Below are 27,638 nucleotides of genomic sequence, written 5' to 3'. Positions count from 1 at the left end.
GGGCAAATTAATTGAATTTTTAAAAACATGCCAGATCAGGAGGTTTGTGAGCTCCCTTTTGACAGGCAAGTGATTCAACAGCAAATATGAGGAGCTAAGAATATTAGCAGAAGAATAAAATGTCTTTTCTGTTCCTGAAAGAGACAAGGTAATACATGAGGATGGCAAGGACAAGGAAATATAATTTTTGGTGGGAGGAAATGCTTTGGCAAATAAAGATGTGACTGTAATGCCTACAGATAGATGGTAGACAGCACACTGGTATGATTACTGCTGGCTAACTGTGGCTTTGATGGCATGTAGCTGGTGTCCCAGGCAGAAACCGCAGCCAGCAGCTGGCACTCAGTGACTTCTTGGGGGAATATAGAGGTGTCATGTTGTGCTTTTTTAAACCTGTTTCAACCTATTTTTTAAACTTGCTTTTCTCAGAGCACTGTTTGTTTCCCATTTTGTTTCACGTTGAAATTGCTGGGAAGTTTAGAGCAGTGTTGCAGCAAAACAGGTGCTTTCTGGTGCTTGAAGCTGCATGTTGGGGTCAACATGGGGAATATGAAGCTGAAACTTTCACTGCAAAGCTCTACTGACTTCACTGTCACTGCTACATCAGGTTTTTCTGATTTTTCTTTCCAAAAAGCAGCACGCTTCTGCTGCAAATCTGTGCATAGCCACAAAACCTAAAGGGGGAAGGAGTCTGCACAACCAGGTGCAGCAAGTAGGACACCACCGGAGCTGGACATCTCAAAAGCATGCCAATGTCAACAGGTTTGGGGTTATGTTGGTTTTCTCCCTGGAGATATTTTGGGCTTAAAACACATGGTCATGCACACAAGTTGCTTGACAGTAACCTGTTTTCATCACTTACAGGACGTGCATGCATGCCCAAGGTGTTCTCATTCTGCAAAGTGAGCAAAATTAAACAAAGTTTTGGCAAAACTCCATATTGCAATTCAGTTTTTCATGACCTACTGCTTAAATTTTGTCTTGATCTATCCTGAAACTTTGTGGGGACTTATTTCTTTTGGTTTAGAGTGCCTGTGCATCTAGATTTATAGATAATTTTGTAGCAATAAGGCAATTAATGTATGGCTGCATAGTGGAAGCTCCTTGCAGTGTTAATTGTGTCTCCAAGTGAGATGGATGCAGACTTGTTCCCTCCTTCCATCCTGCTATTGGAGTGACGCATATGCTCTTTGATTTCACTGTGTTGCTCCCTTCTTAAGCACCCTTTCTCCAGGCACACAAATACATATGTATTGTGGGGTAAAGGTTTACCAAACTCATCATTATTCTGTACTCATGCACAAGGAGCTGTCTCTCTCAATAATTAGCTTTATAATGATCGAAGACATTCTGTACCAACTTACATCCCTCCTTGTTTTATTTTTCCTCTATCACTCCTGTGTAACTCTTCTGTTGCATTTTCAAGGTTGCTTTTATTGATAGCCAAAACAAAAAAGCAAAATAAAAGTGGAAAGCCAAATTGATTGGTTTTATATTTAGTTTGCAAAGACATCATAGAATTAACGTTTGGTTTTACTTGATGCATGTTCCGTGCTTTGCTCAATAACCTTGAAGACTGTGTTGCTAAGTCAAGCATTGCTATTAACAATATTCATTATGCAGCTCAAAAGTGTTCTGATAATTTGGCCCTTTCCATTTAAAGGCTACCTATTATCCCCTATGAAATCTGAGGAAAGGAACCATGTAAGAAGTGCTGCAGTCTTTCTGACAATGAAGAGTTTGCTTCCCCTTTCAGGAGAGTAAATTTCTGGCAAATGTACCATATTAAAATCTGTTTCATCCTTGGATGAGGTAGAAGAGGGCTGGCAGCACAGTTATTTTTCATAGTGTCTTTCAAACAGTGATTTTGATTGGACTGTGGGTCTCCTCACATCCATGGGAAGCGAGAATTTCTTTTACTGGCAGTGAGCGGCCGTCTGCAGACGTTGGGTGTTGTGCTCAAGGTTGGACAGTAAAACGAAGAGAGATCCAAAACGCAGGGACTCTGGTTATCCAGTCCCTATCCCAGCTGCTAACTCAGGTTCTTGTCCTTTGCTGAAACCATCTGCAAGAAGATGCAGGTTTTGTGGTGGGATTCAGCATTTCTGCATGTCGGTGGCCGCGTCACATGCTGACAGTGGTGTGAGGGAGCTGGCTCTGCAGGCAGGGGCGTGGCATTGCAGGTGACAGTGCTTGCTCCTGCTTCCACAGCATGGGCTGGATGCTGCTTGGCAATGGGGCAGAGGTTTGCCATGCTAGCCGGGAATGGTGCTGATGTGTCTGAGGAGAGTGTGACAGCTCTTCCTCCCCTTCCTCCCTCTCCAAGTCACTTTATCCCCTACTGTTTCTTTGAGCGATGCCCTTGCAGTTTGAACTAATTTTCTTTAAACTGTGTAACTCACACTTTTGCCTGTTGTTCCTCTCCTAAACATCTGTCTTTATTTATCTGGACAGTTTGAACTCTTTATGTTCAACTTATTAGTCTCTCTAAGAGTTACCTCCAGCTTTGTGTGCAAATATACTCAAGGGTGTAAACAACTGCCAGCCACTGGTTTTCATTTCTCATGTTGGTTTTCATTACAACAGGGCTGTCTCCAGCACTGTCTCAGAGGGTCAGGTTTGATGACCATGTCATTCTTCTGGAAAGTGGTGGCAGCCCCACCAACACAAGCTAGGCACAATCTCTTTTACCATCTGAGTTTTGACTGAAGACATTTTTAATGCTGATCTAGAGGCAGATGCCATGGCAAACACCTCAGCAAAAGAGCTCCACTTCTTCTTTCCCCCCAGGAACGCAGCAGTGGGCTCCCAACACATGGAGCTTCTCCAGCATGGCTGGGGACACACCACTTATGCTGCCAGTAGCTGTAGCACCTGGTCCTTGCCTAGCACAGTACTGTCAAGTTCATCCCATGGTCTTAAATGTAGGGAGAACAATGGGAGAATGGGCCTAGAGCCTCACATTGGTTGGTTGATTGATTGATTGATTGATTGATTGATGATCTGCTCTTTTTTGTGTCATCCTCCCTTACTTTTCAGACTAGTGCCAGGCTAAACAGCTTGCTTCAAGAAACTATGTTGCACTAATCCTGTGTTTTCTACCATTGACATTTACCAGGGACACCAATTTGTGTGGCCAATTAGACCAGCCACAATGTTTGGGGAAAGCTCAATTTTAATACTTAATTGCAAGTATCAAGTTGGAGGTTAGAGGGACATTAATTTCTTCTGGTTAAAGGCCACTGCACAAGCAGCCTTCCAAGCTCAATTACTTCAAGGCCAATATACCACCCAAATCTGTCTGTGTCTCTGCTGTAAGGTTTAAAATGCACCACTGTTTTCTATAGCATCTTGTATTCCATCTGTTTTCCAAATCACTCTCCTCAGCTGCATAATTTAATTACCAAGATAAGAACTAGAGAGGGGAGGATATGGAGACATAGGTAAGAGAAATTTGTGAAGTCTCTGCATCCAATTCTCCCTCTCAGTGTGTGGGTACTAGAAGACATAAAGTGGCATTTCAGGAGCAATGATCAGGGACCGGATCACACTAACAAGACCCTCAGCTTCCCTGTCTCCCTGGAGTCTCACCATACTGGGATTTCATGTGCTTGACATAGCACAGAACATGAATCAGTATCCTCCTCCTCCTTCTGTCCAGAGCTTTTCTTTCCCTTTCTCTGGTCCCCTCTTCTTTGAGGCTGGTCCCCAGCCATCATCACTCATACTTACATCTAACGGAAAGATAGGGTCAGATGCACTTTTTTCAAATCCACCATTCCTATTCTTTACAGATGTAGGTGGCAGGCTGGAGACGAAGCTGTGTTTGAGCTGGGTTTGTTTTCTGGAGGCATCCAGGTGGGACATGTGAGGGGCAGGTCATGCTCTTCCAGAGTAGGCTGGCCAGGAGAGAGGGGAAAGGTCTGAGAAGCAAAAAGAGTGATGTCTGACAACCTGTGCCCTGCCAGCCCACATATACATGAAAAACTCAGACTGTGTCTCCTGCAACAGACTAGAGAGATTAAAAATAGTTGTTTGTTTTTGTTGATGGCAAGGTAATCACTTCCCCGCTCCATTGCACCGAGTGGCAATCGGCAGAAGGATTTGGGAACGAGTGGACAGCGCAGGGGCCAGAAAGGAGGAGGTGGGCGAGAGCCTCTTCCTGGGGGACAGCAGCAGCTTGCACAGACAATGGCACCGTGGCTTTCCCTGGCAAGGCTGAAGGAGGAAGGAGGAATGTGTCCCACCTGGGCACCAGGGCCTCCTGGGCAAGGTGTGTGTGCTCCCACTTGCAGCACACCAGCTCAGCAGCTCAGCCTCCCCTCAGGGCATGACAGGGCCCAGCCCCGTGATCACATCTTCATAGGACTTTCTTTCATCTGGTCTCTGGCAGCACATCAGATAGAGAAGGGAAACTAAATAAAATATATGATGACAACGTTGGTGGAGGTCTTTGGTGGCTTTATCCTTCTTCCTAGCTGCCTTCCCATCCCAACATGGATGTATGTGCATTTTTCCCCACTGAAATGGGTGTAACTTCCCTAGACAAGAGCAGTAGAAGTTCACTCATCATATTTTCTGTCTTTTCTCCTTTTCCACTAACAGTACAACAAGATCTTTCTGACCCCACCAAAATAAACAGAAATCCATACTGAAGAATATTGCCAGGTCATGGATCTTAAGTTTTCCTACCTGCCCTGGTTCATGAGTCATAACATATTTGACACTACCTTATCATTGTGCTTTTTTTCCTTCTCCATTTTCCCATTGCAATTTCAGGTATCTTAAAGACACGACTTCAGATGCCCTATGAGCTGCCAGAGGGGACTGAGGGAGTTGCTTGTTCACCAGAATGTTTACAGAAAATTTGTCACAGCCTGACCGGATCTAATTGGCATAATGTGTAAAGAAACAAGCTCCCCGGTTATTTTTAGTGCTTGCCAATCTTCCCAGCACAGATCTGTAGGGCATTAATTAATTCCAGTTATCTGCCAGTTCGGTCTCTCAAAGGTGGTTTCTCACAAATAATTTGGCTTCAGGTGTCTTTTAGATCCAATGATAAAAGGGTGCTGGCATTTATCATGTGTGGTGTCTCGAGCACGTCTTTTCTGATCTGTTTGATACTTTGGACATTATATACCTCTTTATTGCCTTTGCAGGTATCTGTGTTTTTCTCCTAGTGGTTTCATTACTGCTACTTTAGCCATTGACAGGCAGGAGAAATGCCCCCAATTAACACATGGACCTTTCTGTCAATGTCCTTTATTTGCATAACATTTTCTTCCCTAGCCAAGCTGTGTGGAGTATTCTGACCACTTTGCTTTCTGCATACTCTTGTTTTTTTTACTCTGTGTGTTTACGGTTCAGCTCAGCTCATACCAAATCTGTCTGGGTAGCTTTACTACATGCCATCTGGTCTGTATTTGATTTCCCAGGAACTTTAGGCTTTCTTATCCATAATGCCATTTGTCTCTTTTTCAATTTCAAGATTCTTTTACTCTCTGTGGGATGGAAAACAGAATTCAAGGGGCTTCTGTCTGTGCTGGCTGTGCTACAGCCTCAAACTTGATCTGGGCAAAAACCAGATACATTTATCCGCTGTATGCAATAGGAGTGAGAGAGATCTTGTGATTATAGCGGGAACTGATCATTTTTAAAACATCATAAATTAAGTGAAAATTATTTTCATAGCTTTGCATCATGTGGCAATGGAAACAAATGTATTTGAAAGATATCCCCATCCTTATTGGCATATATGTGTGTGTCTATGCCAAGGATGGGGAGAATTTCTAAAGGAGTACCTACTCCCTGCCAACTCCTTCATGATCTAGAGCTAGTGTCCTGTCGAGCCACCTAATGCGGTTGTTTTTTTCTCTGAAGAGGCTTCTGTCACTGTGTTTCCCAGAACTTTGCTACTCTGATGATTAGTGGAGATACTTCAGCTGTAAATCTCTTGTGCTTAAGAGTTGCAATCTTAGGGAAGAGGTTGAACTAGTGTGAGAACTGGGCTTGAGTTTCAGTTCGGTGACAGACTTCTGAGTGTGACTCCAAAGCACATTGCTTACATTTGGAGCTTTATGCTGAAAACTAGGAGCAGCTCCTGCAAAGCTGTGAGGATCCAAAGCTCCCAAGAAGGCCCCAGGACCACCTGCACTGAGCAGAGTGAAGATATTCAACTCCTAGTCCATCCCCAAATGTGACCAAGATATAAGGATAGTAACCAGTTCATTTAAGTCCATGGGGCACTACAGATATCTACTTTGATGACTGCTTTGTCAATCAAATTGTTTTATTTGATGAGCAACAGACACTTCTGGGGTGTGGTTCTTCCAGCCTCCTTTGTCTCCCTGGGGATAAGCAGTCATAAGGATGGTCTGCAAAGATTACCCCAGACAGACATTTCTGCTGGACCTATGTATGCAGAAGGGTGCACTTGGGCATCGCTCAGCAAAATGTCTAGTTATAAGGCCTGGTGCAAACCAGCCCAGTTGAGACAGGTAGGCAGAAAAAAGCACACATTAAGGCTGGCACACGAAAGAGGGCTGCCATGAGACACATTCCCCCAGGAGCACCCACACAGCTAACTGCTTTATCCCTGTGCCTATCCCTGAGCCGTGGGTGAAGATTTGTGGGGTCAGAAATATCTGGTTTAGGGCCCCTTCTTTTCCTCAGAGAAGACAAATTGCAGGTCTCAGGTGGCATCTGATGATCAGGTTGTGTGGCCTCACCACTGCTGGGAGAGCAGCAGATCCCTGCCTTTACCCTTGGTGAGAGGTAGCTGCCACAGCTGCTCTTTGCTATTGATTTGGCACACAAGCAGGCCGGGGTGCTTGAACACCAAAGGCAAGCAAGGACACGGCGTGTAACTTGGCAGGGATTTTGGCACGAGCGTGGGGAAAGCTGTGTACAAAACTGTCTGGGCCAGCTGCCGCAGCATTTGCCAGTGATGCTCAGTGCCCAGCATTCAGCTGCTGTGTGAGGCCATGGCTGTTGCCCTCTCGGCCTGGCTCTTGGCAGTGCTCTCACACGCTAGGCCCTCCAGTCTGGCAATGGAGGCAGCCAGTAGAGCAGTGAGCTGGGCGGGCCGGGAAGGCTGTGGCCACACAGTGCTGCTGGCTGGCAGCCCCACCAGTACCTGCCACCGTAGCCACTCCTGTGTCTGCCATGGTCCCACAGCTGGAGGGAGGTTCCTCATGGAGGGAGGAACCGTGGTGGTGCTGAGCCCCAGCTGGGCTTCCTTTTAGTTTCTGAGCCCTGAAGCTGTGTGTGCCCACCTGGAGCATCTGTAGGGGCTAGGCCATGCGCCGGCCACCCTCTCCAGATGGGAATTTGGGTCAAGAGCGGTGGGGAGGGCAGCCTGCAGCCAGGCTAGGCGCAGACCCTTCCTATGTTGGTGGTGGGGACTCTGCCTGGTCAGTGATAGCCCTCCGGGACTTTACCCTCTTTTGAGGGCTCTAGGATTTTCACAACAGCAAAGCTGTAAGTGCTAGGACAATGTTTTGCCTGGAGGCTTCAGGACTTTGAGGTCTGCAAAAAAGCTTTGCCCCCTTGGACCTTGGTGCCTCAGTGTCTGCTCAGTGTTGCTCACTACTCCAAATCTCTGGGAGCAGGGACGATCTGTCATCCCAGGAAAAACTGCTTGTTGCAGTGAGGCTTCACATGATGCAAATGACAGCACCTAACTTGGGTATAAAGAAGACATGAGACACCTGGAGAAGCCAGATCCCCGAAACACCTGAGGCACACACATAGGTTCCTGTGGGTATAGGCAGCCATGAAGGCCCTGAGGCTGTTTGTACCTCCACATCCCACCCCACTCCCCGCCAGCACCAGCGCTGCTGTGCTTTGTTCTACTTAAGTGCCCGTGGATGTTGTCGCCCAGAGACAGTGCCTGCAGCTGCGCGGTGATGAAAACCAGCGGATGAATTCAAAGGGTGGGGCCATTGGCAGCTCAGCTCCCGCCCCGGCCCAGCCCCTGTGACTGCCCCTTCGGCACGGCTGCTGCCTCTCTCCCAGCGCCGAGGCGGCGGTCGCTGCGGGTCGCAGCCTCCCATCCCCATAGAACGCCCACCCTCACAACAGGAGGAGTGGGTTTGGCTCGTGCAACGCCTGCCAAATGCAACCTTTCCCCGCAAATTAACTGGAAAGCTGCTTTTCCCCTCTTTTTGTTCCTTTGCTGCTGGGGAGATGTGCAGCGGTTGGGACTGGTGGTGTACCCGAGCGATGTACAAACGCTTGGTTAGTAACACTTGAAATTCTGACTTGAGGTATCTTACAGCATGTTATGCCTGCTGTAAGATGCCTGACACCAGCAGCTACTTCTAGGGCTGAGAAAACCATCTGATCGTGGTTTCTGGTCTGGCAGAAAATTACTATGGCACAGAAAATGACCAACCAGACAAAACAGCCAGCTCACAGGTAAGAAGCCCAAATTAGGTACAAATTAGGTTCACTTTATAAAAATAATGAGATTAAAAGTAGAATTTGGTAAATTTTAACAAGAACCAAACACCATGTTCTTGCTAAACTAGAGGAGACACTTTGTATTTCAGTTTCCTTGCTGTACCATGTAAAAATACTTGTATTTATTCTTGTCTGCAATGCTGTCCATGTTTGTGCTGTGTGTAGCTCTTAACTGTACGTTACTTCATCTTTATTACTGCTCTTTTGTGTCTACATTGGCATCAGGACAGAGTATGGCTCAGAGATAAGTTTTTACACCACAAGGAGAAAATCTAACAACTCCCTTGGCCTTCAGCAATACACATCCCCATGGCAAATAGCTCACAGTACAAAATATAAGCTAATAAATCATTCTTTAATTTAAATAAACAAAATTAACTTGTCCCAAACACTTCTGATGACAAATAAGGAATAACTGAGACACAGAGTGCTGGCAATAAACACGCTACTGCCAAGCACTCAGAACCCACAAGAATGCTAATGGGTTTTAAGGATTGTGGAGAGAGGGAGGGGAAGAAATGTGTTAAAAAGCATGGTTCAGATCCTCAGGTATTAGGCAGTGTGGTGTTAATTGGTACAGCTGCCTGGCGACATGTCTCTAAAATAACAGGCACAAGATGCAGTTCAAGATGGAGTTGTTTCGAATACCCATCACATAACCCAAACAGAATTTGGATTATTAAAGGTGGAGGGCAGAGAACCAGGGAAGTGAAGGGAACAGCAGTATCTTTCTGCATGGGCACTAATCCAGCCAGTGGGCAACAGCAGAGCCCCCTTTCCCCCAACAGGCTTCAGCTTCGGATGAATTTAACGTTCTCTGAAGGCCATCTCACTTGAAATCAAACTCATTTATGACCTTTTCTCTGAGCAGCAGGACAACAAAATCCATAATACAAAGGCAGTCAGAAAGAAGGCGAGGACGTGATTTTGTTTTTAAAATGAATGTTTTATTCATGAGCTATTTATAAAAATGTGTAAAATACACTCAAATATATTTGATTTGTTGACTGCAGTTAAAAATATAAAAATATACTTAACAAATGCATAAATTAAACTGACAATAGTAGCACAATTCTGTGTTCTCCCAGTGTCTGTTAGGAACACAAATACAAGTAATTATATAGCATATGAGAATGGAATATGTGCTGAAGATGTTTTTCAGACACTTTACTCCAGGCACTGGCAAAGATTTCATGGCTAGCCACATTTCAAGATTGGAGGGGGTTTCACTACAACATACTGCCCTGCTGTAGAGCAATATATATCTTTAGCTACTTGACATTTGTACAGTTATTTCTTTAGCTTTCAAACAAACCAAGAAACAACCAAATCATCACGCATATCAATCTGTCAGCATCACTGACACCGTATGTGCCCAAATTCCACAGTATCTTCTAAATTCAGATAGTCCTTACTCTCCCGTACTTTTTGCCAGTCTTAAAAACCAAATCCCAGTCTGAACTAACTGTTATCTGCGAGGTCACCAGTAACAGACTAGTTTGCTTCAGCCATAGTGGTGCTACCAACAGGTCAGGACTTTGCCTCGGTCAGCCTGAGTAGGACAGTTGAGGGCAGGGAGTCTCCAGCCTCACTCCCGGGGCACACACTCATCTCCTATTCAAAGCTACAGCCTCCCAGGACTACAGGTGCCGGAGCTGACACAGCTCCAGAACCCAGATGCCTGTGATAGGGCCACAGGGGCAGTGGTGGCCACTCTCTTGTGTCTTACACAACCTGTGTGTCTCAAACACTGACAGAAATGTGACGACACCTAAGCACTGGCCACGCTGCCCTGTGAGAGCGGAGCTGCGGCTGCCGTGGGCCATGTCTCTGCGTGTTGGATTCGCTCCTCGGCTCTGTGGCCCTGGGAAGAGATGCTAATGCAGTGATTAGATGGTTATTGTTCTCATCCCTCTGGCCCATCTATTAACTCCCAGGCTGAGGAGCACAGCTAAGTGCTCCTGGACTCCTATCTGTCTAGTATTTAACTTTTTGCTTTCAAAGTCAAAGCGTAAATAACCGTATACAATACATAACATAAACTTAAAGCTCAAACATTTTCTCTTCTCTGTTCTACAACTGAAAGGGAATTCATAGTATATCATGGCATAAAATAATATTTCTGGCAATTTTAGGCACATATATAAGCTGTATAAATAACTATAGCAGCAGAGAAAAATGTATAAAGTTGCACTTTTATGACATCTTCACAGTATGCCTATTTCTCTCACCCACTTTTGTGTTCCATTAGTAACAAAAAATATCATTTATCAACTCCAGCTACGCAAAATCTTTTTTTTTTTCTCCTTTTTTTCTCTACAATCGATGGTGGATCTTGTAATTGTATTGCACAGATTAAAAAAAGACACTTATTACATTTTTTTCATTATTAAATAACTTTCAATACAAAAATTTGAACTAACCTAAAAGCCCAACCCTGCAAGTGCTTCAGCAGTGGAATGGTATTCTTCAGGCAAGCATTCCAGTTGATTTTCATGACTCAGGCAGCTTTGTGGACAATGCAGAGATTCACAGGACTGGGCTCCAAGTGTGCAAATCTTAGCTTATGAATCAGTGACAACGCTAGCCTTGCTTTGCAACATTATTATTGGGAAACATCAACAAGGGAATCCTGAACATCATGTGTGGACATTCAAAAGAGAAACACCCTTTTCAGCGGAGGGTGTCTCTTTCCTTAAGAGCTGTCTTTGTGCAGTACACAGGCTCCTTCAAGTCCATTCTTGTTACATTAACGATTTCCCATCAGTCCTGTTATTCAGCTTAGAGGCACAGTAAATATAATTAATTACACTGATATGCAGGTGTCTCATATTAACAAAATGCTACATAGATACTTTTTTTACTTCTTCTCAGTGGATTTACACTGGTTTCTTAGGAGCAGAATTGGCTAGAAAGCAGAAGCAGAGCAATACTGCCTGTGTACAGTCTCATGCGGGCCCTGGTCGGGCAGAGATGTAAAGCTGCTCAAGAGCATTGTGCCGGAGTGTTTAAGGTCATCTGTCATGTTATTAAGTGATGAGGAGGAAGAGGCTTATGAACTGTGTCCATTATTAGCTGAGAGAAAAGATGTAAATAGCTATCTGCTGCGACATCATCATTTTGGGTGCACATTTGTGAACTCTGTAGGTGCGGAGGAGGGAGCTGAGAAACAATGTAAAAATGAGGAGCAGGCCAATGCCTGCCGTTCTGAAAATGATGAAGAACATGCATACACAGTATACAATTGGACTTTTGCCCTCAGATCATAAATTATTGAGCGAATACCATTTCCCTTGGCATAAAAACTGACACAGTGATATACAGCGTGAGATAATTTACAGTGGATACCTGGTACATCTTCACAGTGGGATTGTACTGCTGTTAACTAACATGGGAGATTTTTATTCCTCAGTTACAGCTGCAAAAAGAAAGGACTGAATGCAGCACATGTAACACAAAACAACGATTTGCATGATGCCCTAAGTTCAGCTGTTATTAGCAGGGTCAATGATCCATCTAAAGCTGCCGTGTTTGTTTGTCCTTGCTTGCTAAATGAGAGTCTATCTAGCAAAGGAAAGAGAAGAGCCTGCAGAAAAATGTGCACATTTATTTGTGGTTTTGCTTAGATTTCCCTCTGTAAAAATGGCACCACTATAATGCAAGTTCCCTTCTTCATCAGATCCCACCTAAGGGTGATAGATCTTGAGGTCTGTGTGGGGCCAAAGAGGATGTACAAAACAAACGAGCAGTATTTCCATACACAGACCCCTATAAGACTAACCGAGCTTACATGTTCTGAGCAGCTGTGAAAATGGATGTGAAAGCTAGCTTCTGAGGCATGCAAGGATATCTGGTCAAGAAATGATGAGACTTCAGATAAGAATAGGAAGGGAGAGCGACTCTCGGGCTGTTTCCTTCTCTCTAGTAAAACCAGAGTGACATAGATGTGCCTAGTCCTGCTTTGGAAGCATTTAAGAAAGCTATGTCAGAGCTGTTCAGCAGATTTCTTCAGCCATTGTCAGGCAGATATTCCCACTGCCAAGGAGAGCGTGGCTCCAACAAGTAATGGTGAAATCACAGTAGTCTGGGCCCAGGGATGCAGCAGTTCCTCTCTTAGGCACTTAGGTGTGTTGGCTGGTTGTCAGGAAACCTTCAGAAAGATTTGTTTCTCTCCAAAATAAAAAGGAAACTCAGGCACTTGTCTTCAGCAGCAGGCTAATCAGGTAAGATACGAATAGAAGACAGGAGAACTATCAAGCCTTTCCTTCTTTTTGAGATGGAGAAGAACTCTGTACTGCCCCCTCTCTGTTTTTTGAAGAGTGTTTTATAAAAAAAAAAAGAATAGCTGAACGGAGCGTTCAGTCCCTGGAATGAGAAGCCTCTTCTAATCAGCTTCACTGGCCAGGATACCTGGTAGGTGCTTTGTGACTGCACTTGTTGCTCATCACTAAATGCTTTAAGTGATGGGATGCTCAGCACAGCCCTGCCAGCCTCATTCCCTGGGTTACTGATGAGCCTTTTTTCCTTCCTGCTGCCCTTGTGCTGGTGACATCAGGCAACAGGGAAGCGCAGGACTCTTTCTATGTGGACATGCTGAGGCTCACGGGGCCTATGAAGGAGACCAAGCTGTGGGCCAAGGCTGATGTGCTGCATGCAGCTTAAGGCCACAGCCAGCTCTGTAACTGTAGGATAAATATCTGTATATGTCTTTATCTCACTACATTTATAATCTGTCTTTTAGCTGCCGTGGTACAGTATTGTTTTTAATGAACTAAGGAAGTCGCCAGACCTCACGTCCTTGCAGGTCTTTTAATGTGAACGTCTGAGGCGTTTCCTTGGACACGTTTCTTATGATGATTATACACACATGAAAATCCACAGCAGGCACAGGCTGTGGTCTGCTTCTGCTCTCCTAAACCAGCGTAAAGAAATCAGAAGGTGACTCATTCCCCCTCAAAGCCCGTGGGGTGAAAGGTCTGCTAGACTTCACTGCAGCATATGTTGTTTGATATTTTTCTACTATGTCACATTAGACTAAAACAGTTGCTTCTGGTGAGGTGGACCCTGTTGTGCTCAGCTGTTAATGAGTTCTGTAAAAGGTATGCCATTGTGTTATAGGTTAGAGCCATTTTTGTCAGATCAAAAGCAGTTAAGTGTAGAGTAGCACTGTAATTCCAATATAGGACTACTGTTCCCTTGCTTAATAGTAGCTTATTTCATCTCACAAACAAAAAATGAGGTTCTCCTTACAGGATTTTTCCCGTGTGTTACATGCCAATACTGCCCTAAACACAGCAGTCCTGTTAGCCATATAATTTAAAATAGTTTATGTAGAAGAGTTCATAAAAAATGTGATAAGAAAAAAATAGTATTATCTGAAACTTAATATTAATATAAAAATATAGAAAAAAATACATATTTACATGAGACCCAAATACAATTATATACATTAATATCTATTACACTTAAATTACATAGCCTCAAAAAAAAAATCACCAGACCAATAAATTATACACAGTCTCAAAAGAAAGGTCTGGCACCTTTCTAGTGCATGAAATACATACATAAAAAACCCCAAACAAAAACCCTAGTTAACAAATGTAGTCACAAAAGCAGATGTCTGTAACATTCTTAGTGCCTCGAATAAACAGCATCTGAAAGCAAGGAAAACTGAGATTAGAGAAAAGAAAACAACCCAGGTGGCTTCACATCCTACTCTGACAGATGACTACGGTGCTCTGGAAGGTGCCTGTGTGGCAGCAGTGCTGGCTGGTGACTGATGTGACAGCTATAGAGCAGATCCCATCTCTACTTCTGCTCAGTCCTTGGCCTCCTCCAAGGCTGCTCTACCTCTTGATCACGATTCTTATTTCTATGGCCTAGATCAAGAAAAGTCTTTTGATCTTTCATCATATAATTGCAATTCCTAATGTCCAAGTTTGAGAAGTTACTGAGATCCTACTGCCTGCCTCTAAAAACTCCAGCACTTAGGAGTCAGCTCTATCAGGACACACAAGCCACCCGTGCTTACAGCTTCTCCAGACAGCCCCTCTGGCTATGAGAACAGGAGGTGAGAACAGTGCTAGTGCCAGGATTGCTATTCTTGCAATTCTTACTGCCCAGGGACTGGATACAGACTAGGAAAAAAGAGTCTACAAGGATGGAGAGTTGGGGGAGAAAGAAAGAGCACAGCCTTGGACACCTGAATTATCCAGTCAAGGCAGATGGGAAGTCTCCTAAGACAATCTATGTGGTCAACAGCAAACGAGAGGGATTCAGGTTGAAAATCCAACTCTATCAATGACAGAGGAGTCTCATGAGCCCAACCAGTGGCCTGAGTGTTTAAAGGTGAATGGTGTAAACACTGGTGAAAAGGGGAAATGTAGGCGAAAACCAATAGGGAAAGAGTTCAGTTCCTCCAGCAGCGCAGGAATCATTAAGTATAAGACAAGGAAAGCATGAATGTAAAGCAGGAACAGGAAGAGACATTATAATGACTCCTGATGGAGGAAATAACACTGCAATTGCAAGAGTGAGGCGAGCAGAAGAGTGAAAAAATGAAGGCCCAGGAAGAGGACAAATATCTATGGCAAGGGATACCACAGTTTTGCCCCTCAATTAAATTCTCAATGAGCTATTACATTTGAAACATTGTACAATTTCAGAAACCTGCACTTACCTCTGTGATACTCTGGATTCACATTTTCATATATTGGAAACAAGGGATTTTCTTGCTCACTGCGAAGTTTTCTGGCTCTCAACACGTCTCTCACACATTGATGTAGATACACATATTGACACTGCAAAACATATATTTTTTGAAGTCACTCTGGGAAATGCTGTAATTTAATTTCTGTATTGTGAAAAATCATTACAGACTAACCACCTGTCCTGGTTTAGCAAGGAGCAGCTTTTGCTTGGTAACAGGGGGAGCGGGTTGCAGTGAAGACCCGGTAAAGAGTTTGCGGATTCTCCCCCGGCTCCTGGGTTCACACCCACCTCCGGCCCGCCTGGGCCAATCTGGCGCCTCTGCCATCACTATTTAGGGGACGGGAATTTGAAGTGCTGGTGGGAGGTGTAAAGAGTGATACAAGATGGAGGTGACCACGTGGACCATACAGCCAGAGAAGGAGGAAGGAAGGAGAAGCAACAGACCAGACTCCTCTGCTGCAAGCCGTGGTGAGAGCATAGGCTGTACCCCTGCAACCTATGGAGACCCATGGCAGGACTGAGAGTTACCAGCAGCTCCGTGTGAGTGAGCCCGGACGGGCGAGGGACTGTGTGGGGAAACGGCCATGGCCCAGGCCGTGCTGGAGAGCCTGTGTGCCGCAGAGCAGCCCCACACGAGAGGCAGAGAGGAGCTGCAGCCTTTGGGATAAATGCGTGTTGGAACAGCCCGTGCAGGGCTGCTGTGTTTGTGAGTTACCCCACGGACTTGCAGGGAGGACGGGTGCGGAGCCCACCTGTCCTGAGGAAGGACAAACGGCAGAAGCTATCGGGAACAGAATGACTGAAACCCCCACTGCCTGCCCCCCTGAGCCGTTCGGGGGGGAGGAGGTAAAAACACCGGGATCAAGGCTCTGAGCCCAGGAAGAGGGGAGGTGTGGGGAGAAGGTGTTCTTAAAGGGCTGGTCGGACTCTTCATTGTTGTACTACTCTGTGTTGTTTCATTTTGGTTATGTTTTGGGTTTTAAGGTTATGTTTTAGTTGATGTTGCATTAAATTATTTTCTGGTTTCTTCCCCAAGCTGAGTAGCCTGCTCTGTCTTGTCCTGAACCTTAAGCGGCAATTAAGCTCTCCCTTGCCCTTTGGCAATCCTCAGCCTCTTTGGTACTTGAGGCCAATCGTGGTCTTTTGTTCCCTGATGGGCCTAAACCATGACACCACCTCACACAAAATCAAGAGCAGTGTTACAAATGAAAATACACTTTGAGAATGAATCTTCTTTTCACACTAGTAATATAGTAAACTTTTGTGATCAGCACTTTTTAGAAATGCTAGCAGTAAAACATAGATGAACAGAATATGTTTTGATGGATGAGGCCAGGAGTGAAAGTTCTATCAACTGTAAGGTGTAATTTGACAGGCTGCTGTGCTGGATAGCCACTAGTTCTGAATGCTTTGGTGTAAAGTATGTGTAACAGAAGATATACAGGAAAGCACACAGAACAGACAATTTCCTCATGTTCTGAAAATAAATATTTTAGTTTGATCATGCTTTACAAATATTTCACAGAACTGTGATGAACTAGAATTTTCTGTCAAATGCAGCATTTTTATGCCCCAACAGAAGACTGTCCTGACTACGTGGTGAACGACAGGCTGTCTTTTCTGAAGAGGGCCTTTCACAGAAGGGAGATACCATGACATTCACAGTCAAAGTAGGAAGGGTCAGCATGTTATTGACTACTTATCAAACTACCTTGCCAGAGGAGTTAAATCCCCACACTTTGCTGCTCTTTGTGGTTTATGACATGGGTCACCATTGTGTTTTGATTAGTGCAGTGTGATACCCTAAAATTAGTCCTAGCATCTTCATGTATCAAAGAGTTTCGCTTTAATATAACTTTGTCTCAAAGACATTATTTATCCTATAAGGATATGCATTTTCTCCTCCTACATCTTATTTTTGCAGAAGAAATTCAGCTATCGCTCTGGCTGTGGGAAAGGGAGGATATCTGCTGCTCTGCACATACAGCTGCTGTCTCTGTGGAGCACACTCCTGCACCCAGCCCACCATCTTGGTGGAAAGCTGGTCAAGGCATGGAGACTTCCTTTGGCAGAGACCATCTGAGACTGAAATGGTGAAGAGCTTCTCTGCCTATGTTACAGCTGTTGTGCTGAGCTCCCTGCCTTTTGAGTCGATGGACACAGCTTTCTGTTACGCCCCTGCATGTCTCTTGTCTTAAATGGCCTTTAGCCAAGTCTGAAGCAGGGGAAGTGTTTAGTGGCTGCTATTTTACTGTGACTGCATAATCTCAAGCAGGATGGTGCTGTAACCTTCGTCATTGCAAACAGTCCTACCTGCTGGCCTGCGCTCCCCAGTGGGATTTGGCTTCCACCACATCAACAGATGGGGGCATAGCTTTTATCTCAACCCCAAACACACTGGGGAAGCCAAGGCATGAACAATAAAACTAGGGTCTTCAGATGCATCAAATGGAGTTTTTGGAGCACATTTCTTCCCCCTGTCCCCACCTCCTTTACTTTCCCTTAAAAGACGTGTAAGAATTACTTCATAATTCACTGCTCAATGCAAACTGAGTCATCATAAAATTCCAGGATAAATGTACTTAATTTTCTTGCAAGAGGATGAGAGACTGTATTGGTTGTGCTACAAGCTACCTTGAGGAAGCACAGTTCCAGATCAGAAACCATATACAGATGCAACTGACAGTTCAGATTAAGACTTGCTGAGAACACAGCAGCTCAGAGGCTGTGCACTGACAGAGCTACATGGTCAGTCCACAAGCACGTTACAGCTCAAGTGAGGTGAGCAGGTATGAGCTACAAAAGCTTTCTGTCAACCTGTCTCTGGGATGCTGCTCATGAATTCCTCCAGGGATTACAACAAGGATCTGGATAAGACTTGAGCCACTGCTGGTTTGGGGCAGAAGTGTGAGTAGTGCTGAATGTGGGAAGGTGAGCTGCTCCTCACTACTGGTGTAGATACTGTGCTTGGATTTGGCTGCCTTTTGACTTAGATGTGTCAGCCTCATGCCAAAAGCAGGCTTTGTATCAAACAACTTTAGTTGTCTGTAAGCTTGGCATCAAATATATGCTCTTGAGGTAGTTCCTCCTTTTTTTTTTCCAGCTAGGGGAAAAGAGCCACCCTCCTGAGATGTCCACCTGCCTTTATTGACTATGGCTGATGGGAACGCAGAAGGTGAGACGAATCTGTCTCTGAGGATGCCCAAACAAGGCCAAGAATCTGTCTCTCCTCCAACAGGAGGCTTTCTGTGATTAAGATAGTTCCAGGAAATCTCTCTCCTGCATTCCCAGCTGAGCCTCTCTCTATACCTATGTGTGACTTTTACATCTATCAGGAAGTGCTGTCACTGATATTTTCATCTCCAAATTGCAACAAAGAGCTCCATTACTATCAAGCTACAGGCAGGCTCATCAAACTTGCTGATTCCTCTATTAAGAGTTCACAGGGAAAACGTAAAGACTGTCTCCACAACTCACCTATATTAAACCAGCTCCTAAGTGTTTTGCTGCTGTTAGTGTAATGTCATTTTTTTGCAGTTTTAAAAGCACAGAAAGAAATCCCAAACATGTACTCTTTCTGCACTTTGAGAATAAATGTAGTTGCTGTTGCATTGTACGGTAAGTGAATGCTGATCAACTTTCCAATACCATTAATGAAAATGACAGAGCAGCTCAATAAAAAATGACCTCCAAAGCCACAAGGTCACAGTACTTAGTTTTTAAATTATGTACATCTAATTTTCTCTGCCCTCCATTCCTTTTCCCTATTATGTTGACCTATCTGTCTGGTTTAGGCTTGTCTCCCAAACCCATCCCTGAAGTACCTACCTCTGCTCAAAGCTCATTTACTGGACATTGCACTAACACAACAATGTGCTCTTAAGCATCTGCTGCATAACCCTGCTGGGGTGACTGGGGGTTGGACTAGATGACCTTTCAAGAGCCCTTCCAACCCTTAAGATTCTGTGATTGTGTGACTGTGGACCAGTGCCAACAGGAGAAATCTACAGGACGCTCAGCTACCACTTGTAGTGCTTTGGAGAGGTAATGCAAACAATGCCCAGCTAGAAATCCTCACAGAGCTAAAATCTATCCAACTGGTATTTCACAGTGGAGTAACTGCAATGTGCTCTGAGAGCCTCTATGGTGACAGACATTATTATATCCTGCAGCTGATGTTTCTGTATGGTAGGCTATCCAAAACTTACCTCTGTCTGAACCATGTGAACCCGGTGAAGCCTTAGATCATGTACTGCTGCAAAAATGTCAACAGTGTCCTTTGAATCCAGCTGCTGCAGAATTCGGTCCAGTGCAATGAATGTGCCAGTTCTGCCAACACCAGCACTGGAAAAGAACCCAAAAGATTTAACAGGAGATGGATCAAAGCATTCACTATCTTCATGTGATACTTTTGTAAAGCTCATAGCTGCAGGGTGAGAAGCTCATTGTTCAAACGGCATCTCTGGGACTTCAAATACTTTATAGTGGCATTTGCTTAGGAAGTAGGAAAGGATAGCCATGGTAGAGACATCTCTGCTACTGCCTGCACCACTTTCTGCTTTGGATTAACTCAGTCATTGACATACACTGAGAGGCTGCACCTGACTGTACCTTTTAAACCTCTTTCCTCCAGGGATGAATGAAGTAGGCTTGATTCAAAAAGACTGGTGGGCTTATGTCTTGTGGAAGGGCAGAGTAAGACAAAATATTCCAGAGATACCAGCAGCTGAAATGCTGGGAGGTAGTGTCCAGAGACAGGAAGTGACGAAGAGGAAAGCTGGCCTGCCAGTGACACAGTAGACATCTGACATGTTGCAGCACATGATGTACAGGCAGACACAGGTGGGGTCACCTAAGATACATGCTTTACCCCTTAGAATGGGTAGAGGGATCAGATACCATGATCAGGTAGTCCCAGTGGGCATGTTGCTTTTTCAGAGAGACTCTCAGTCTGTAAGCCTACATTCTGCTTGCAGCCGGCCAGTGGATCACAGATCAGGCAGTCCAGTTTTGCCCTTTTCTGTACATATATGTAGGAGTTAATCACTGAACAGAAGAAAAACTGCAGCCCTATGGTTGCCAGAGATGGCACAACAGCAGAAGAGCATGAGAGGCAGTAATGAGAGGCAGTCTCAGCCAGAACAAGTGAAAAGATGGATCTGCCAGCTAGTCTCAATATCCATATGTAGTCAGACTCACCCCTGGGTATACCTTGCCTTTTCAGAACACCCCTCTGTAAGTCAGATGTTTGGATGCAACAGCAGCACACAATCATTTTAAGAAAGCAAAAGCTTATGTGCAGTGGCAGCTGCTGACACCTTTAGTGCTCTTCAGTGGTCCCACAGAGACACAGTGGTTCCCTGAGAATCGTTTTTGGGGCATCTCCAGAGTGAAGTTGTGAGTGAGTGCTTATGTGCCTTGGGAATGCCGCTCTGATGTATCTGGAAACTTAAGCCCATCAGCTCTCTCTTGAGTTCTGTAGCTGCCCATGCCCTAACAGGGATAAGCATTTGGGACATTCCCAAGGGGAGGCACAAAGGCTCTGTGCCACTGATCTTTTGCTGCTGCACATACCTGCAGTGCACAATAGTTGGTCCTGTATCTGGGGTCCTGTTGATATAATCTCTTACAGTTCTGACAAACTGAATCAGGGACTGGGTGGTCTCTGGCACACCATGGTCTGGCCAGACAGTGTAGTGGAAGTGACGAATGAGCCTCGCTGGGTCAAGCTGCTCTTCCTGTTGGGATCCAAAAATGTGGGTCATCAGAGAAGACAGGAGAGGAAGGGACACACACAATATGCGACTTTGGAGCAAATGCCTACAGCTGCCATCAGAGATGAGCTGGGCACCGTGAAACTGTGCTACAGCAGAACAGATCTTAATTTAGCCTTGCAAGTGTTTTAAAGTCAATTAAAAAAAAAGAAAACAGATATGAACACAAACATACACTGCAGATTTTAAATTCTCTTATTGTCCATTCTGGGAGCACTGATTCAGACAGCATCTCAACAATCAGGTCTCCATAGTACAAGGAATCCTGGTCAAGGGGCCAGTAGTGATCACACTTCACCTGCAGGGACAGAGAAAAAGATAAGATTTAGAGTCAGTAACAGCTGGGAACAATGCCTCCATCCAGCACTGGCAGAAGCAGACTTCAAACCTCCTGTGCCTGAGGATGAAAGAAGACAGGCAGCAGCTTGATTCAGAAAGAGATGCCAGCCCTTGCCATGACAGTTCAACAAAGGGGCCTAGGATGGGAATGGGCTAGGATAGGGTTGTGAAGTGCAAGCTCTCATCATAGATGTTTGTGATGAGGGGAAGAGGAAGCATTTCACTGATGCCCTCTTCTGGATCCCACGACATTTTCTACACTAACTTTCCTCAGAGCTCTGCATGGATGACATCTAAGCCTCTAGTGCCTGCTTCCCCACCTCTTGCTGAGACATGACAGTTGGGTCCCACTCAGAGACACAGGTGCAGATGGAGACAAGTGGCTGCCTGTCCCATACCTGCTTTTGCCATCTTCTCAAGAAAAAAAATGGTAAATTGAAAGCAAATATTCCCATATGTGCCACCAGATGATCACTACCTCAAGTTTGTTTAATCTTTTTTGCAGAACTAGTTCTTGTCTTACAAAAGGTAGAGAATGTGGTCATTTGTGGGGAGATGGATGGATGAGATGGTTAAATAACCTACCTACACTTGCACATAGCAAGACTGTAAAGTGTGTGAGCTGTCTCTTTGCTTGGTACATCAGGGCTTAGGCACCAAACATTTACTCTCTAGAGCTTATATTTAAAGAACTAATTGATGTAACAGGTATTTTTTTGTTGGTGGTTCTGCATGCTTAAGGGATTTTATCAGTACTAGAGAGCAATGTCCTGGATCAGAGACCCGACAGAAGCACTGAGCTCTGTTCCTGACTCCAGCCTTGATGCGCTGCGTGATCCTGGGACGGTCACTGCATCCTCACTTCACAGCCTGAATCTGTATCCAGTTGTTAGATTATACCTCTTATCTCTTACTGTATTTCTCCTTAACTGGGGGCTTTGGCATTAGTGTGATGCAAGTAATAAGCACAAACTTTTAATAGATGTCAGAACAGTCATCAGTAACAACAAAGAGTCATTGCTCACCCGGCCCTTCTCAAGACACTGGGTTACCATGACGATATTGTGAACATTTTGCTCCCATGCCATCTTCCAGAACTCATCTTTGGTGCCAGGCAAAGGGCCCTGAGTTGCTATGTATTCCCTGCGGAAATTATTGCCCTGCAAGTGAAGAGAACTCCATCAGTTTCCATAAAAGATCTTCCAGCAACTGTACAAGCCATGGGGTTGCAGCCAGGGCTCTGCAGCAACAATGCCCTTGCTGAGACAATAGTTTTGAGAGCTAAATTGTTGCCTTGGACCTGGAAGCAGAAGGCTGGTTGGAGCAGAGAGAAGGAAGAGACTGTGGCAGTGTATCCAAATACTGATCCTTTTGTGGCAGTCAAAGCTCTTCATTGTTCTAGTGTGCTCAGCATAGTCTCAAGCAATTTTGGAACTACTAGGGGCTTTTGTTTTATTTACTGTTTTTAATAAATTAGCAGAGTTCTGGCATGAAGTCTCTCTTGCAAAAGCCACTGCTATTATAAATCAGAACTCTTTGGCAAAGGGCATTATTTTTATCTCAGCCAGCTTCACCACCCTGTAAGGTGCCAGCACTGTCAGGGTGAGCTACGACTCTACAATGAGGATGCCACCTGCAGTGATTGCTACAGTTGTTGTGGACACTGTGTAAAACCAGTGACCTTTAAAAACATGTCCTTGGCCAATTAGACTTGCTATCTTACATAACTATAGCAATCCAATAAAGTGTCCGTAAGTGCTGGGTAAATCACTCACAGTTAACTTAATGGCAGTCAGACACAGCCCTTCAGCGCACCCACAAAATGAATTCTCAGACTTTTAGCACAAGTGAATAAATGAAGGGGGAGGGGAGCCTTCAGCATCCAGCTTTATATTCAGTTTTAAATGAAAGACAAATTACCACTGGAGGGAGGCTGTAAAATACCATCCTTGAGTCACTTACTGGTATGTAGCTTGCATTAATGTAGTCTGAGCAAGGGTCATCATCCACATTGGAAAGCTTCACTCTTGATGTATCATCTAGGAAGAAATTGATTACAAGATGTTTATGGCTAGGTCTTGTTTTCACTCACTCTCCCATTTACAGAAATGCATTTGTGAAAGGACTGGCAGCATTATTACAAAGATTTTCTATGGAGGGCTAATTTAGAGGGTTAATTGTTTATACTTGTGCTGTCTCTTTCATCCACAAGTGCTGTGGAGTTTTCCAAAGACTAGGAGAGGGATGGGTGAGAAGGAAGTAGTGAACATCCCTAAATTCTTCTGCTGAGTTGCACAGGATTTGTTAGGGCAAGAAAAGAGCCATAACAGCATCCTCCTTTCAGTCAGACAGCAGTGTGGTATACTAGAGAGCAGTGCCCAGTGCTGCCCTTGAAAGAGCAGCAGTGCTTCAGCACTCTGCACAGCTCCCAAGCTGACATGCCTGAGCAGGCCACTGTCTTCCCAGGCAGAGAGCCCTCTGCAGACAGGTACAGAGTGCCTAAGCCACTCTGTCACTGATTTGTGAGATAATGCCACATTGGATCTCAGTCAGGAGCTGTTTCTTGCACTCCTCAGCCCAGCCTCACTGGCAGGAACAACACAGATGATGCAGTGAGGGCTGTGCTCCAAGCAGATACCACATCCACCAGCAGGGCAGCATGTGGAGCAGCAAGTCACGTGGCGTTCCTCCTCAATGCAAGGCATGTGCTACCTCCAGAACTGACAGATAGGAGATTAAAGGGGGAACCCAACAAGAGGTCTTGCCTCAGGAGAACAGGGCTAACCTCACACATGTGTCGTACCACGCAGAGCGCCTCTAGCTTGACATTGTCTCGTGCTTTGTCCTCTGAAGAGGAAAGACTTGGCAAGGCTGTCAAAAGCACTGAGTGGATGATATCTCATATGTAAACAACCCTACTGTTATTTCTACCATCCTTGTTATCAGCAGTGACTGAATACTCCTAATAGCTGGAGCTTTTTCTCTCTAGTCATTACAGCTCTAGTGCAAAATGAAATTGCTGGTCTGTGTGAAGCCATTCAGGGCCATACATCATCTGCCTCCAAGCACCAGAACCTGAGCTGGCAGAGGTAGTTCATCTCTGACGGGAAGGAGGGACAGGATTGGCTGCACTCTCTTTTCCACCAGGCTTGCTGAAAAAAGTGAAAAATAGCTGGCATGATGTAATATTACACAACCAAACCTAAAACTCACAGGGTAATATATTATTGTATCGATTCTTCCCTCTGTTCTCTGGCAGAAGTGCTATGTCACATGTCTGATTTCGACCCACATCTTTCAAGTCCTGCAAAAAAAAAAAGTAGGAATAAAATGTGAGGTGAAAATAATTAAAGGATGTGACAACAAGAGAGGAATACAGTGTTTATCAGCTCTCAAAGGCCATGAACAGAGAATGTTTGGGTTTTTTTCTTTTAAAAACCCCAAATTGAAATCAAATAGCTAATCATACTGGTTCAAAGCAAGCACATAGCTAGCAGGTGCTTTCCATGCTTTATCACACAGATGGTGACACACAAACTGATGCTTCCGACCTCAGCCAGACAGGTATCAGGAAGAGGTTGCCAACCAGAAAATGATATGCCAAATGGAGAGCTGATTTCTGCACTGGGACAAGTGAAGGTCAAATGAGACTCTCAAACTTATTTGGATTGCTGTGGATAAGACAAACAAATGCAGGCCTTTCTAACATATTAACCCACTGATTCATCCAGCCCACCTCTTCATAAAGTAAGTCATTTGCCTCGGTTAGGACCTCACCTCATACTCCTTGGACAGGAGGTAGTTGGAGTCTGCTTGAAGTTTGGTGAAGTGTGCTTCAAAATGACCGACTTTGATCGGACTAAAATATTCAACAGAAGGAAGAAAATCACAGGATGAATCACAGTCATAATTTATCCAGTTAATCATTAGGAAGCTTTTTTAGACATTAAGTTTTTCTTTTTACCTGGAAGTTTTCCGGTTCCTAGAAATGATTTCAAAAGAAAAAGAAACACATCATCAGTGAGTGATGAGACGGAACTGTTCATCCATGAACAGTCCTGTTCAAACAGTGCTCTTAGAAACAAAACTTTTGACATTACCCTTTTTGGCCCAAGTTCAGATGGACTGACAGTGGCCTGTCCCTGCGAATGCTCAGCCTTGCTGTAGGTCTCTCGTGGCCACTGCTGGAACAAGAAAGAAGGTATTCTGTTTTACCATTATGTTTTTACACCAGTAAGAGTTGTCAATAACATAACTTACATTGGAAAAAAGCTGGTAACCTGGAAAGAAGAAATATAAGGAAGTCTGGTTTGATTTGTAGCTCTGAACGTGCAATATCTATCTTAGCTGTTCTTAGCAGCACAGAGTTTTCTTGTATTTTAGTTTAGTAACAGTGATATGGAGTGTATGCATGCACACGGGCAGTAAGTCATTTTTCTGGCTCTGAAACACTCACAGCCCAGTCCACCACTAAAGAGGGTGTCCTATGCCAAGAGCGGCTCTAAACTCCCACATGTAGAGATGAATATGTAGGTTGATTTTTGGATGGAGCCGTGAAAGATCTACAGCTTCCAGCAGATCCACTCTGCAGACCAGGCCTTTAGGAGATGCCCAGGTTCAGGGCAGAGGCACGTGGCAGCACCACAGTAGGCTCTGGAAACGGAGCTGAAGTAGTACTGACTCCATTGGGTTAGTGCTGCCTCCTTTCATCCTTTCACTGCCATCTCCTGCTTCAACACATTTCCCATAGGGAACTCCTTCTCTTTATGTCTGCTGGGCGAAAACCACACCAGTGTACTTGCAGTCCTGCTGGCTATGTAACTCACAGAAATAAACCACACTCCATTTGAAGTTTATCTACACTAAAACAAGATGCAATGGGATGTGTGAGGTGGAAACCACATCAATTTGCACTCTATTCCTGCTCTTATGTCACTACGTACTGAGATGGTTAGAGGTGCACAAGTCTATATACCAAAACTAGACTTTATTTACTATTGCTAATGATTTATGTCTCTTTGTTTTGGATGGCATATAGAGGAATGCACTGAATGAGTTCACAGAGCCTAAGAATAGTATTGCTACGGGGTAAATCCATTCTGTCTACAAGCTATGTCTAGTTATAAAACAGGCTTTGCTCAATGTGAAATTCTGGCATCTGAAAAGAAAATTCAAGCCAAAATAGACTTAACCTTTTACCAGTAAATGAACTGAATTTCAGATTTTCAGAGTTTTCTATGTAATAGAAGTGCTGATTTTTTTTCATTTCAGAAACCACAAGGAATTTCACATCAATAATGTCACATCTCTTTCAGTCATGCAAAATGGTTTAAACAGATACAGCTTGCTTCAAACTTGAGACAAAGTATTTCACTTTTAAAAACAGATTTAAAATTCATTATTTAAGATTCATCTATAAAATGAAATATAGAACTACAGTTGACAAAGGAAAACAAAAGATAAGTTTGAACTAACTTTTTGGACACTGAGATAATGACACATCTTAAGATACTTGAACTGAAAAGATAAAGTCTAAATGAACAGTTTCAAGAGCTTCCCACAAAGTGCACAAGAAATTAATCTGAAACATTTAATTTTTGACAAAGCATTCAGTTTGAATGATAAACCAGTTCTTCAGAAATATTCAGATTTCTGGTAAAACTAGAAGTAACAAGGATCCTCTGTGTGATAAGTCTGACTAACACCAGTAGGTATTTGAATTAAAATGACATAGATCTCTTAATATCTAAGTTGTTAGTTCTATACCTAGTGTTCACAGATGTTGGAGGACATACCTTTTATCTGATGAATAGTTGCACTCCTTCAATTTTACAGTTACACTTTAAATATTTTATTGCTTAAATGAATATAATTTCACTTGACTTTAATAACAGATGCCAATAAAGGGACTCAACTTACCCAACTTTTTGTCTGCAGACAAATAAAGCAGTAACAGCCACTAACATCACAATGAGAAACAAGCCAGCACTCACACCTTCAATGACTCCAAACAGAGGCTCTAGAAACAAAACAGTGCATTTATACACTTTGAGGAAAAGATATGAAGAATCAAAGAATGAATAACTTTTAGAAGGATACATTATTATCAGCTAAAAAGATGGTTAAATGCAAGGAAATGTAAAGCATTTGGACACTTATGGCTAAAACCTGGCCTCGATTTTCTGTCTTTAAGTTGTCCAAACATTACACAAAATCTTTCTGTCCCAACCACAATAAAAGAAAGCATAGTCCCAGTATATGAGAGTTTGGTTCTCTTGCACTTTGATGCTTTCTTGGTGATAAGTTTCACTGAGTTTTTCCTCTACTGTCAGCAGCTTCATCAAGCTGTCC

The 27,638-nt window shown here is 44.1% G+C and overlaps 1 protein-coding gene across 4 annotated transcripts in view; it reads right to left on the bottom strand.

Moving 5' to 3' along the window:
- Positions 1-9,388: 9,388 nt before the first annotated feature.
- PTPRB (protein tyrosine phosphatase receptor type B) overlaps positions 9,389-27,638 on the bottom strand; it is a 67,150-nt gene continuing 48,900 nt past the window's right edge. For 2 of the 4 annotated variants that reach the window (XM_062016333.1, XM_062016358.1), the window contains 12 exons: positions 27,207-27,306; positions 25,388-25,471; positions 25,252-25,269; positions 25,065-25,146; positions 24,501-24,591; positions 23,250-23,326; positions 22,313-22,447; positions 21,124-21,246; positions 20,749-20,912; positions 19,383-19,518; positions 15,143-15,263; positions 9,389-14,117 (listed from right to left, as the gene is read on the bottom strand). In XM_062016333.1, coding sequence (XP_061872317.1) covers positions 14,095-14,117; positions 15,143-15,263; positions 19,383-19,518; positions 20,749-20,912; positions 21,124-21,246; positions 22,313-22,447; positions 23,250-23,326; positions 24,501-24,591; positions 25,065-25,146; positions 25,252-25,269; positions 25,388-25,471; positions 27,207-27,306 — 1,154 coding nt within the window. In that variant the 3' untranslated portion in view covers positions 9,389-14,094. The remainder of the gene's footprint in view (positions 14,118-15,142; positions 15,264-19,382; positions 19,519-20,748; positions 20,913-21,123; positions 21,247-22,312; positions 22,448-23,249; positions 23,327-24,500; positions 24,592-25,064; positions 25,147-25,251; positions 25,270-25,387; positions 25,472-27,206; positions 27,307-27,638) is intronic. The other 2 variants (XM_062016349.1, XM_062016343.1) reach the window with 2 other exon arrangements.

The sequence above is a fragment of the Colius striatus genome, chromosome 1, assembly GCF_028858725.1.
Source record: "Colius striatus isolate bColStr4 chromosome 1, bColStr4.1.hap1, whole genome shotgun sequence".
In the NCBI taxonomy this organism is placed as follows: Eukaryota; Metazoa; Chordata; class Aves; order Coliiformes; family Coliidae; genus Colius; species Colius striatus.
The sequence above is the reverse complement of the archived record's forward strand: the minus strand, read 5'-3'. Positions and strand labels throughout refer to the sequence as shown.